The sequence below is a fragment of the Zootoca vivipara genome, chromosome 16, assembly GCF_963506605.1.
Source record: "Zootoca vivipara chromosome 16, rZooViv1.1, whole genome shotgun sequence".
NCBI lineage: Eukaryota > Metazoa > Chordata > Lepidosauria > Squamata > Lacertidae > Zootoca > Zootoca vivipara.
The window spans coordinates 27,502,283-27,516,401 of record NC_083291.1 but is presented as its reverse complement, the minus strand read 5'-3'; the positions used below and the strand labels follow the sequence as shown (position 1 = coordinate 27,516,401).

General features: G+C 44.3%; 1 protein-coding gene across 4 annotated transcripts in view; it reads right to left on the bottom strand.

Moving 5' to 3' along the window:
- Positions 1 to 14,119, bottom strand: part of SPAG17 (sperm associated antigen 17) — an 88,012-nt gene that overhangs the window by 48,680 nt on the left and 25,213 nt on the right. For 3 of the 4 annotated variants that reach the window (XM_060268869.1, XM_060268866.1, XM_060268868.1), the window contains exons 11-18: positions 12,796 to 12,933; positions 12,413 to 12,523; positions 10,025 to 10,175; positions 7,662 to 7,892; positions 5,745 to 5,837; positions 3,986 to 4,035; positions 2,377 to 2,490; positions 1,216 to 1,370 (exon numbers count right to left, since the gene is read on the bottom strand). In XM_060268869.1, coding sequence (XP_060124852.1) covers positions 1,216 to 1,370; positions 2,377 to 2,490; positions 3,986 to 4,035; positions 5,745 to 5,837; positions 7,662 to 7,892; positions 10,025 to 10,175; positions 12,413 to 12,523; positions 12,796 to 12,933 — 1,043 coding nt within the window. The remainder of the gene's footprint in view (positions 1 to 1,215; positions 1,371 to 2,376; positions 2,491 to 3,985; positions 4,036 to 5,744; positions 5,838 to 7,661; positions 7,893 to 10,024; positions 10,176 to 12,412; positions 12,524 to 12,795; positions 12,934 to 14,119) is intronic. The other variant, XM_060268867.1, reaches the window with a different exon arrangement.

Sequence of the window (14,119 nt, the reverse complement as noted above, 5' to 3'; positions counted from 1 at the left end):
GCAGAGTGATCAAGAATCTTTTCCTTCTCATATGAAAGAATTAAAACCCTTAGTTTATATTGCATTTTATATTTTAAAAATATTTCTGCATTATTAACTCTGCGGATTATTTTTTAAAAAAACAAGTATGCAAATCGGATCTGCACAGCAGCTGATGAAATGGTTCCCCTCTGGAAACTGCTGGCTGCTGTGGGGTGACAGAAAGGGCACTTGAATGCTTGACTTTTTGGAGTTTCAATCAGCACTGTGCAATCAGCTTAATAGCTAGATGTGTGCTGTATGTAAACATGAGATGCCAGCATAGGCAATGGCAGCTGGCCAGCAATGCATCTGCACAGGGCAGACTGAGCTATCCTCTTCCTTCCTCACTTGTCCACCACTGCTTTGGGTTAAGGACATTAATTCTCACTCTTAAGAGCACAAAGCCCCAAATGCTGCAACTTTTCCACATCAGGAAGTTGCTTCTGCTCCTTGACCATTTGGATTGCCCCATATTGAATGTTTCCCAACTCTGCAATATCCTTTTTTGAGCAGAACAATACTGTGATCCAAGAGGGGTATCTTTCCCATAGAGGCAAGTGGCGCGGGGCGCCAGGGCACCAAGTTCTGGAGGGTGCCAGGGAAGAGGCAGAGGCTGGATGCGGCGCCTCCCGGCATCAGCTCACTGCCTCCGCCATGCCACGCCGAAGCAGCCCCGCGCCTGGAGCCTCCACCTTTCCCCTGCTGGAGGAGCCGCCCTCCAGCCGCTGCCCGCCTCCACCAGCCCCGCAAAGCTGCCAGCAGCGTCGTAAGAAGGTCAGCAACTCTGGGAAACGGGGGGGGGGACGGAGGGATCTTTGCACCACGGCTTATACTTCAGGCGGCCCTGAGAGTAGTCACGCCATATAATGGCTTTATGGCATTGACAACTTTATTTTCAATCCCTTTCCACATGTTCCTTAATGTGGAATTTGCCTTTTTCACAGCTGCCACCCACTGGATCAACATATTCCTCAAACTCTGCACTATGCTTCATTCCAGGTCCCTCGCCACCTATTCCATATATTCAAAATGGAGTGTTTTGGGGTGGGGTTTTTTTTTGCAGCAATGTGCACCCGTTTACACTTGCTTGCACTTGCCATTCTCATCATGAATCGCCATCATCTCCTTTTCATGCTGCATTCCATACCTATGGCTTCTAGGATATTTGGAGGCATGGCCTGAAGAACCTCTCACCTGAATCCAACGTCAGAATGCAACGCAACATTCCAGGACTCTTCAAACTGGCAACGTTGGTTCATAGGATTATGAAGGACTACCAGCAAGGAGTTATCTTGAGTGTGATAATAAGAATCAATGCATTTGTAATGCTGGGCTGCATTGTGAAGAACCTGAGAACGAAAGGAAAACTCAACTTTTGTAACTGACTGGCAATGGGGAAAGGGCATTTTGGGGGAACAGTTTTAACATAAAAAACATATTTATAGCACATTTAATGTACTTTTTTGTAACTAATACTAGACATTGATTGCCCAGATGGTGACCACCATCAGGAGTGGGGCAGGGAAAGTGCAATATTGTTGCTTTTGCTTGTGGCAGCTTTCAAGACCATTGAGCAATTAATCCTCCTGCACAGTTTCCATGGGTTGGTGGCACGGTGTTGCTGTGGCTATTATTGATTTCATTTATTGAATTTGTTAGTTGTTTTATCTTGCCTAGGGGAACCCGAAGGTTCCATTCCTACCTACAGGATTCAGTTCAGAAAATACTGTTGGAAGATTACATGTCTAACCCCCTAGCAGTTGTGCCACAGGGCACTATTCTTATTTCCAATGTTGTTTAATATAAAGGCATTGGAGCTGGCATTAGGAGGTTCGGGGTCCAATGTCATTAACACGCTGATGACACCAGCTCTATCTTAGTTAATATACGGGCTTCATGACAGGTTGATTGTATCATGTGTACGCAAATACATTTTATTGCAGAAGAGCTATGATGGAAGAGTAACTCCCCCTCTGCCCAGAAAAAGGTGCCCAGCAAGTTCTTCATATGTAAATAAGAGAAGGAACATCTCTTTCACTAAGTCCTGTGTGACCTATTTTTTGTATCAAGGGAAAGGACACTCCTAGAAGTAAAGATGGGTACAGTAAACGACACCTCTACTCTTCCCAACAAGTAATACCTATGATGATATCCAAGATAAAACAGAATACAAAGACAATTCCCCCTGCTTTGGTGACAGGCGTGCAATTAAGATTTAACAGGGTTGCTAAGCGCAAATGGTTAAGAAACATCACTCATCAGCTTTACATCTGAAGCAGGGATATAGAAATGAAATGCTCAATATACTTTTCTGTTTCCCCCCTCTACATCATGAAGAAAAAGCAGCTAAAATACCTGGAAGAGAAGGTGTGGTTGAAAATGTTCTGCAAAACTCCAGTCTTTCAAACACCGCTGCTGGGTCTCCTGTATGGCAACTAATTCTGTATCTGCCTCTGCATCTAAATGTATCTTAAGAAACACCAAGAGATATAAAACACTAATGACATACAACGAAGACCACAGAGCAGGGGTTTAAGCAGTGGTTTGGTGGCCATCTGTCATGTATGAGATTCCTGCATTGCTAGGAGTTGGACTAGATAATCCTCGGGGGTCCTTTCCAACTCTACAGTTCTATGATTCTAACCTTTTCCTTTTTGGCTTGGGAGTCACAAAACTAATTTTTAATTTGGTAAATGGGAAGACTTGGACAGATCCTTTCAGACAAGCATCAACACCCATCCCAACAAAAACTATCACATAGATTCTCTCTCAAATAATCTATCAGAGTAAGCTTGACATGGATCTGCTCAGATAAAGGAGAAAGCTCGCACTGAGAATGGAAGCTGGAATGGGAGGTGTCACCTGCCTCTCCTTTCAATAAAAAACGCAATACAGAAGTAAAAAAGTGGGGGGGGGGGGAGGACACAACTAGATGTGAGACCAGAAAGAATGCAAAAGTACTAACAGAATTAATTAGTTCCCCAAAATGCCTACTAATAGGATTTATTACAGCTCAGTCTATTTTGGAACACAGGTTTCTTCTTCAAGAGCAATCTTGAACTTTCAAATTATATAAAGCAATGGGAGCAGCTTCAACAAATACTACCAACTGACCTTCGAACATCATGAGAAAAACTTGCACCATATATCATGGTGACAGATAGACCTAACTAGTATTTTCCCCCTATGACCAAATTGAAATGCTGAGATGTGAGTTGAGTAGATCTGTGTTGCACCTGCAGTTAGCTGAAGCTATCTCATGATCAGTTCATTCCTAGTATTGTAATGCTAACAGCTCTGCTGTTCCCCCAGCCAGCCAGACTGCATGCATAAGGCAGCCCAAGAATCCCCTTGCACAAATAACCCCACATCCTAGCATTTATGAATTTACAGCAGGCACGTCCAACAGGTGGATCGAGATCACTGGCTCCCCCCACAGAAGCTCAACAACTTTGCCTCCCCTAAAAAAACCTCAACAACTTTGAGCTGAACCCCTAAAAAGGGGGGCTTTCCTCCTCCCTAAAAAGCTCAACAACTCTGAGCTAAACTCCCCAAAATGGGGGTAGATCACTGCCAGGTTTACCCCAAATCTCTACCACCATTAAATACCCTCTCCTAGAGCCCCAATTCAAAAAAAAAGTCACGCGGGGCTGCTAAATTTGCTTAGATGTATGTCAAGGGAACTGCCCATACTGAAAGGAGACAGAATCGCAGGCAGTACAGAATGATAATGGGTAAGAATTTTTAACCAGTTATGATTCTAGAGTACAACAATGTAGCATTAGAAGATTCTTTTCTACTTTTATTAGCATACATATAATCTTTAAGAGGAAAGGTTTTGAATCACTAAAGAGCATCTATCATTATATATACATGTGAAATTAAAAACACACAGGAAATTCTCAGCTCCCATAATTCACATGTACAGACTTTACAGTACATTTCAATCAAGAGTATTTCTTACCTTATTTTCAAGAGGAGCGTTGAGATCACTCCTAAATTCAGCAACCCGATCTGAAAAATAAAGCTAAATAGATGGGTGGATGGATAAGAGATGCATACACTAACATACCCACAGACATATTTTATCTTTTCATCTGGTTAATTGTTTGGCTGTTCCTGTTACTTAAATGCTGGTGGCCCAATCTCCATCCTGCTCTACCCTGATAAACGGTCTCTACATTGTTCAGAGCACCGGCTTGCCTCTTTCTTACAATATTCCTCTCTCTTAATAATAATGTCTGTTTATGAACTTCCATGGAAATCCTTGGGTCAGCAAGTGCATGAACCAGGAGGATTCGCTTCTTTATGGCACAGTCCCATTCAAAAGAAATCAACGGACTTTACTCCCAGTATATAGGATTGTAGCCTTAATTCTTTTTCTCCTTAATCTGAAATGGACAATCTGTGTGTCTTCGTGTTTCACATACACACATACTCTTTAACAACAAATGAGAGGCGAGGGTGCACCTTTGGCCAATGTGATTGGCAGAGCCCGTGTGATGCCATAGCCAAATGGCTCATGTAGCGCTCCCCCTGTTTAGCTCTGACACCTAAGGTGTGCTGTGTGCGAGGACTGCACCTAGCTTTTTCCAGTAGGAAGACTGGACCCGGGACCACCTGTTTATGAGGTCTGCTGCACTACACGGCTTGTGTTCTTAATTCAGCTTTCTTGCTTCTGGTGGGCAGGGGCGTCTTGCCCATAGAGGCAAGTGGCGCGGGGAACCAGGGCGCCAAGTTCGCACCCAGTTCTGGAGGGCGCCTGGGAAGAGGCGGAGGCTGGACGCAGCACCTCCTGGCATCGGCTCACTGCCCTCGTCCACTGCGTCAAAGCAGAGCCTCCGCCTGCCGTGGCCACCAAGGCACAGGGAAGAGGCAGGGCGTGGTGCCCTCGCCCGCCACGCTGAAGCAGCGCCATGCCCGGAGCCTCCAACTCTTCCCTGCTGGAGGAGCTGCCTTCCAGCTGCTGCCCGCCTCCTTCAGCGCAGCAAAGCTGAGAAAGGAGGGTGGGGCGCAGGAGGAGGCTTAAGACGGCCCTGGCCTTGAGTCCCGTCCTTCAACTATTTCTCCCACGGATTGGGTGGGGGGAAAAGTATGCATTCACCCACCTCGGCTTGTCTGCTTATCATTTCTGCAAAAAAGCCTTCCACAGCATCTTGCGTGGAAGAAGGCACCGCAGACACCAGAGCCGGCCCTGTGTTCACCCGCTGCTCTGCGAAAGCACGGGAAAGTGAGGTAACAGGTCTGGCGCCTCAGGAGGCACAGTTGCTCGAACTAAGCACGTGTGCGTCCCCAAGGCAGGGCGTGGCTCCGGCTTTCCGGCTGGGAAAGGGGAGGGCGGGTCACTGGAAGGATCTCTGAACCACGGCGCTGGATAGGCTTAAGACGGCCCTGCTGGTGGGCATAGCTAAGTGTGTGAACTGGCAGCTACACTCTACTGCTGGGAGTGCATAGGATGCTGACTACGCAATACTAAAAATTATCTTAGCATAAACTAGCTGCTGGTTCTGCCAGCCTGCTGGATTGCCTTGTGATTCTTTAAGGAACATAACAGACTTTCAGGGATAAGCTTTGCTTAGCTGTTGGTATTCTCTGCAGATAAGTTTGTTAGTATGGGTGTATTTTGGCAGACTGATCACCGATGAGAAAAATGAGTGCTTTGTTTTAATGCCAAAGTGAAGACAGAGGGAAAGGGAAAGAGGCTGTTTCCAAATAAAGCCTACCTGAATGGTAAAGTCCTGATGGTCTCTGAATACTGTTCTCAAATGTAAAAGGGAAATATTGTCGACTATGAAAAGCACTGTCAGTGAAAAGCCCTATGAACAGGAGGTGCAAATCAGAGAAATTCCGAAGTCAGAATGGGAGTTCCCTAATCTCCAGTTTAAGTTTCAACATTCAAAGTGGCTGCACAGAAACAATGTGGGAAAAGCAGATTGGCCTCTTGTGGACTCTGGTAGTGTCACGTGGTCTGTGAATAGTGCAGTTGCTCATCTGCAGCATGGCCTGAGGGCAAGTGGACTGTGGAGAGGGACTGACCTCTGAAAAATGTTAAATATGGACCATGACTTCACTGTGAAGGAGAATGAAGGCATGTCAAATAACTTTGAATCCTTTCGGCTCTGAAGTAATATCGCAAATAGATTAAAAATGGTAAGATCAAAAGAGAATACTGTGACCTAAGCAATACTATAAGACTCAGATTTCTGACAGCATCAGCACAATTCCCTAGCTATGTTTACTTGGAAGAATCTTCAACAGAGCTTATTCCTTAGTACTTGTGTTTAGGATTGTAGCCATCTCCAAACATATATAACATTAACAATCTCAATATAAATTCCTTTAACAGCTGCTGTTGGCATCTGTCTATTTTGGGAGACAATGGAAGAGTATACCTTTGAGAATAAAGTCAAACCACTAGAGAGTTACAGTGCCTGCTGTGCCCATAGAGACCAATATGGAAGAGATATGTTTCATTGCAGGTGGAGCAGATGGAGGCATCTGGTTTCACTAGTAGAGGTGCACCATGGTGTTCTTAAGTAGTATACCTGCATTCTTTAGTACTGTAATCTGTTTTATGATCTCAGCATTTCCCATCCTACTCTGTGGCAAATATAGACCAGGCCCTGGCAGTCAAACCTTTTCTTCCTTATTCTAACTGCCTTGCCTTTAAACTGCCAAGTACCCCGTTTTCCCCGGGAAACCCCCGTATTTTCTTACCGTTTCCCGCAGGTGTCCCGAATGGCAAAATACCCCGTATTCTCCCAGATTACGGAGCTCCTGCCGGTGGCCATGTTCTTCTGGTGCCGGCACTTCTACGCACTTCCGGACATGCATAGAAGCGACTTCCGATGCCACTGTGCCCATTTCCAAAATGTCCGTAGCGCCAGAAGTTGCTTCTACGCATGTCCGGAAGTGCATAGAAGCAACTTCTGGTGCTGCGGACATTTTGGAAACAGGCACAGCGGCATCAGAAGTCGCTTCTACGCATGTCCAGAAGTGCGTAGAAGCGACTGCCGGTGCTGCGGCGCTGCCGATCCCAGATTTTTCAATCCGGACCTTGGGACCTATGTTTTAAATTTTCTTCCTACTCTGCCTCCCAGCCCTCATCATCCCTGCTTAGCTAGGATACTTCCATATGTTTCATCCTTTGGCTAACAACACTTAGCTTTCTCCTATCTCTAGCTCTTCTTTTAGGTTTTTCAAAAGAACCACTTTCTCTGTGATCTGTGCAAAATGTGTATGCAGAGCCTTCTTGGAGATGCCACACGTCACCATTGCAGAGCAGAAGTCTGCGAACAGGGGCATCAGCAATTTTGCTTTGGGTGTGGGTGTGGGTGTGGGCCAAGGCAAACAATGGTCATGCTGGAAAATGTATCTCTTGGCCAAGATGACTTACAAAGCATTCTTTAAAATCCCTTTTTGAACTTGTGCCTTTATTGCCCTTTGTTTCAGCAGCAAATGTATATAAATCTTTCAGTAAGAGGTCTAGCAATAACACGCACCGTTTTAATACATGGTTGTGAATTTTTCTTGATTTTACTGTTTTATCTTTCATAAACAGCTTTGAGGTGTTTTTTAAACAATCAAGTGATATATAAATTTCATTAAATAAATAAATAAAATTATGGTAACCTATGTACCTGATTTGTTCAGATACTCTTCCTGTGATATTTTTAGGTCCATCAATTCTTGTCTCAGTTGTCTGGCAAAATTAGCAGGATTATCCCATGGGATGTAAGACACCTCATCATCACCACCAAGCATTCTGCCACAGCCTTCTAGCTGCCCAGAGTCATCTACCTTTGTCAGCCTCAGACTTTCAAATGTAAACACTTTAAAAGCTCGCTCTATTTCAGCCCAGTTCATGTGTTCTGTAGGAAGATCAAGGCACAGAAAGTAAACTCAACAATGCCAGCAAAGTGTGTCCCATGATGAGATATTTTTCCTACAGGCACTGGTCACTTTTCATTGATATACAGGAATCCCTCCCACTTGTGCATTATCATCTTGTGTGCATCTGTGAATATTTGCGGCGCCAGGAAATAATAATTTAATTCATACCAGGAAATGGAGGGAGAGAGCTGGTGTCAGGGGCTGGATTGAGGAATTGTGGGAGCCCCCCCCCTTTCTGAACCTTCCCAAGGGCAGGAGGGCAGTACAGTGGTGCCTCTCTTAACGAACGCCCCGTAAGACGAAATTTTCGTTTAAAGAACGGATTTTTCTAGCGGAGGTTACCTCGCTAGATGAATTCGTTTTATGAAGAATTCGTCTAGTGAATCACGGTTTCCCATAGGAATGCATTGAAATTCAATTAATGCATTCCTATGGGCAAATAAAAAAAATTCAGTGCATTCCTATGGGATTCGCTAGATGAATTTTTCGTTATAAGAATAGACCCGTGGAACGAATTAAATTCGTCTAGCGAGGCACCACTGTATTGATTTAGAACAGTGGTTTGCAGAGGGGCATAGTCCAGAGGGGGAAAGCTGGGAAATACTGGATGAGGAACAGCTAGAAGAGGAACCACCAGGAGAGAGACAGCTGGCAGATTCTGTGTCCTTGGAAATAATCCCTAACCCCCCTTCGCCTAAGACTAGATGGGCTTTGAGAGTGATAGAACAGAAAGTGTAGCGGCAACAAGCTCAGATTACCAGATGTAGGAGTGACATAGATGAATGGGGACGGAGGGGGTGAACCTTAACTGGGAGCAACGCCATTTCTAGAGAGATATGCATTCCTTTCTCTCTCGCTTTGATTATTAAAGAAAGTAACTGGTAAGAACGCTCCTTTCGTTTGATCTGCTTATTTACTGCCACTAGGGGAGGGATCCGGTCCCCCAAAGCCTGACAGCTGGAGAGTCCTTGTGGCTCATGAGGAGACCCACCTTGGAGCTTGAAGAGGACTTCAGTAAGGCCAGGGAAGGGAGTCCAGCAGGGCTTTGTTTAGGCTGCTCAGCCTCCCTGCCAAACACCTGACACGGGGGGAGCACAGCAGCAGCATAGAGCTGGGTGATAGCTGGTTTTCAACATTGTGATAGATCAGCAGCTGAATATCGTGATGTACTGATATATCACGACGCCTGAAATTGCCCAACCCTAACCCATATCACTCCTGCTCACCTCTCAGCTGATCAAGGCAATTTGAACTGGCGATACATTGTGGCTTCCTGGCTGCCGCCAGCACAGCTCAGGAAGGCAGGAGGGAATGAGGTGCTGGCAGTGGCTGGGGAACTGCAAGTATTGCCAGCTCAAAAAGTCTGAAACTGGTATCGCGGTTTGAAGGTCATACCACTTTCAGACAATTAATTGCAATATCGCCCAGCTCTACAGCTGCAGCCACTTTCCCACACATTCTCCAGGCAGCCCCAGAGCTTCAATTCCAGTTGTGGATCTTTTTTCGTACAGTATTTTTGATCTGGGTTGCAGAGAGAGTGGCAGAGCGGGCATTTAAAGGGTGTTTAGAGGGTGCTCCCCACTTATGTGATTTCCACTTATGCACGCGGAGCACTGGAATGTAACCCCTACAGAAGTGGGGAGTCGCCTGTACTGTACTATATTACCTATTTTTTAAAATACAATGTACGGCTTACAGCCCAGACTTATGAATTGGGGAAAGAGTTCAGGAACAGGAAGAGCAGTGACTTGCACTGCAACAGGTGAAGCATAATCCCTTCGTGCCTGGCAACCGGAGCAATTCTAGACAATTCTACCCTATTTACCAGGAAACCTCTCTTATTACCATTTATAACAAAATAAAAAAAACCCTTCCAGTAGCACCTTAGAGACCAACAAAGTTTGTCATAGGTATGAGCTTTCGTGTGCATGCACACTTCTTCAGATGTAGTTCACACTTGTACCAGCCTCTTCTTGCCAAGGGAGGCCTATAATACATTAAAAAGGTGTGAAGGGAGTCAAACCTTTACCTGGTCCTATAAAAAATACCTTATTACAACCAGTTTGGACTTGGGGGGGGGGAACTGTTTACAATAAAGGAATCGTGTTACCACTAGTGCAATAATGCATGAGCTCATGGATTCTGGCAAGGCGTCTGGTATTGGTTCCAGGTGGCGGAAGAGGGAATTTAAGAAGATCCATCAAAGGCAGTTTGCACATCATTTCATCTTCAACCTTGGCTGGGTCTAAACTACCCTGCATCTGAAGCGAAAAAAGAAACAATCAAATATTAACCGATGTTTATGCCCTATATATCCTACATAAAAATATTTCTGAACTTGAAAATTGAACTGAAAACTGACACTTAGAAATTTTGGAGGGGGACACAAGTATGCAATAGTTGACACCCATAATGCAATCCCATATATGCCTGCTGTCACTTCTCTGCATGCAATATTGTGGCAGCACATACGCTTTAGAACTCCCTGCCTATAGATATCAAGCAGGCGCCTTTGCTGTATTATTTTCGGCACCTGTGAAAAACATCCTTGTTTAGACAAGTCTACCCAGATGCTTAGACATGCTAATGGGAATTTAATGTTTTAGTATTTTTGAACATTTGTATGTTTTAATGTTTTAAGTCTTAATAATACAGTCGTACCTTGGTTCTCCAATGCCTTGGTACTCATACGTTTTGGCACCTGAATGCCCAAACCCAGAAGTAAGTGTTCTGGTTTGCAAACGTTTTTCAGAAGCTGAATGTCTGACGCGGCTTCCGCTTGACCGCTGCCAATTGGAAGCCGCACCTTGGTTTTCAAATGGTTTTGGGAGTTGAACGGACTCCCAGAATGGATTACGTTCAGGAACCAAGGTACCACTGTAATTATTATTATTATTATTATTATTATTATTATTATTATTATTATTATTATTTCTCCCTGATTTTGTGGTTTTACCTTTTGTTAACCACTTTTAAAGGAGATTTTATTGTAAAAAAAGGTTTTAGGAGCAGAATGTAATTTTATTTGAATGTCAGATCTTAGTGAATAGCAAGCTCTGTAACCAGCAGATAGGGTGTATGTGTGTGTGTGTGTGTGTGTGTATATATATATATATATATATATATATATATATATATATATATATATATAATATTTTTATTGGTTTTCCAAATTAATACAAATCTGTCCAAATTATTTAAATTTGATCCAATTTCTTTTAAAAATTAGGTTTCCCGTTCCTGTTGCAAATGTATGTCCATCATTTCCTGATGTAGCCACTTCATTCTTCGTTAATCTTCTCTTCATCCTTCTCTTGATGCAAAGCGATATGTTCTTTTATTGGGTGAAGTGAACTGGGCAAATTTTGCCCAGTACGGGGGGGGGGGCAGATGGTAGAAATGGTAACCTTGGTCACCGCCATGCAAAAATAAGGAACAAAAGGTATTTATACCAAATAAGCAAAGATATTAACACCAAATCAGTAATCTAAAATGTCGCACCATTTGGTAGTCAGTTTGATGTTACCATGGTCTGGCACTATATTGGGAGTGGGAGAGTGTGTACCCATATCATACAATTCATTTCACTATTTAAGGTATATTAGGGGGGATTTCTCCACCCCCATCATTCAGCTTGGATACTGAGATCCAACTGTGAGAGCTTCCTGGCAGTTCCCCCACTGTGATAAGTGAAATTACAGGGAACCAATCATAGGGTCTTCTCAGTAGCAGCACCTGCCCTGTGAAACAGCCTCCCATCAGATGTCAAGGAAATAAACGGACTTTTAGAAGACATCTTCCCTTTATAGGGAAGCTTTTAATATTTGATGTCTTACTGTGTTTTAATTTATTGGAAACCACCCAGAGTGGCTGGGGTGACCCTGTCAGATGGGCAGGGTATAAATATATTATTGGTGGCACTGTGGTCTAAACCACTGAGCCTCTTGGGTTTCCCCATTAGGTCAGTGGTTCGAATCCGCACTATGGAGTGAGCTCCCATTGCTCTGTCCCAGCTTCTGCCAACCTAGCAGTTCGAAAGCACACCAGTGCAAACAGATAAATAGGTACTGCTGTGCTAGGAAGGTAAATGGCATTTCCATGAGCTCTGATTTCTGTCACGGTGTTCCATTGCGCCAGAAGTAGTTAGTCATGCTGGCCATATGACCCGGAAAACTGTCTGTGGACAAACGGCGGCTCCCTTGGGCCTGAAGCAAGATGAGTACCTCAACCCCATAGTTGCCTTTGACTGGACTTAACCATCCAGGGGTCCTTTACCTCAATGATGATGATGATGATGATGATGATGATGATGATGATGATGCAATGAGTGTGAAATTAGTTCCAGCCTCTGAAGTCCTTTGGGTCCTAGCAAATATACAGGAAAATGTTCCTACCTGCTATTTCCCCCTCATTGTTCAAAGTGTCTTTATTTACACATTCAATGCTACTGAGAAAGGAAGGAAGGAAGGAAGGAAGACTAAACTGCACAACATTCTACCTTTAGGAAGTACAATCTCTGGGACAGGGTATCATGGTAGTTCAGTATAAGAGGCCATTTCTGATCCATGGTCTTGTCTTTATTTTGAGGATAAAAGGAGTTGTAAAGATTCTGTTAATAAAAGTAAAAGCACAAATTTAAAATACAGTATCTATATTTTTAAACAACAAAATAGTAATACAGTCATACCTCGGGTTGAATACGCTGCGGGTTGCGTACTTTTGGGTTAAGGACCGTGCGGACCCAGAAGTGTTTACTTCTGGGTTCCGCCATGCATGCGCAGAAGCATTCTGTGCACTTTGCACGTGCGCAGAAGCACTCTATCGACCCCAAAACGGATTGAGTACGCAACCCGAGGTACCACTGTACTTGGCAATACAAACCTTTTTCTCACTCTCAGGAAGGGCAAGAGAAGGAAGGATCGAAACCATGTGACTTGCAATGGTATGATCCAGCCCATCTTCACGAGGCTCTGGAACCACCAAGCTTGGTGGTGTAAGATTCTGTTCTGATGCAACAACCTAGCAAAAGAAAACATAAATAGGATAACTCCATGGCTGTCATGGTTATAATATGAGCATCAGGACAGTCAGAATCCCAGCAGAATCCCAAATCTGTCCATTATCAGGAACAAGGAATACTGGGACCCACCCAGCTTAGGATGGAGTCACTATAGATTAATAATAATAATAATAATAATAATAATAATAATAATAATAATAATTTCTACCCTGCCCATCTGGCTGGGTTTCCCCAGTCACTCTGGGCGGCTTTCAACAGAACATTAAAAACAGAATAAGACTTCAAACATTAAAAGCTTCCCTAAACAGGGCTGCCTTCAGATGTCTTCAACAACTATGAAAACTGTTGACTGAGGGACTTCCGGTAATGGTGCGCTAGGGAACGGATCGCGGAGAGGGAGCTCCGGCAATCTGGGAGCTCTAAAAAGCAGACAAAGTACGCTTTGGAGGGGGGCTGGCGCCTAAAACCCCTCCAAGGGAAAGGTGAGGGTACGGGTCCCTCACTGAAGCTGAGAAAAGCGGCGTGATTTCGGCAGAACTTGGCGGCGGCACCATTGAATGGTGAGAGTCGCTGAGAGGAGCCGCACGCAAAAACTCTACAGTGTCTGCTGCAGCGGCGCCCGAGAATCTCCGCTCCTAGCAAGCACCAGAGCTCTTCGACAAGATACATCTTAACGATAAACCGACCGTGAGTGTTACAAAGTTGACATAAAGATTACAAAACTAAGACCGCGGGCGGGAGGCTAAGTCGAAGGAGTCAGTAAACGCACCGCTGTTTAATTGCGAAAGAGCCCTCTGACAGAACAAGAGTTGTTTATTGAACAACGGGTCACTGTTTAAACGCGCTGGGGGAAGTCAGAGAGATTGAAAGAGACAGGAAAACCGAGCGCAAGAGTAAAAATAGAATTTAATTGAACAATTGATTACTATCCCTCATTTCAAGATGGAGATCGGGAGGCTTGAAAAGACATTTTGAAAGGTTCTTTTCCGAAGCGAAAGACAAGGAGAAGGAGGAGGAGGGGGAAACAGGGTGGAGGAGGAGGTGAAGAGGAGAGAAGGAGATCAAAGACATTGCAGCTGCAGCTGTTGTATCTACGTGACAAAGAGGGAAAGCTGAGGCTGGAAACTGAAAGCTGGCAGACTGCCAAGGCATCGAAACTTAGCAGACTTTTAAAGCCCACAAAGT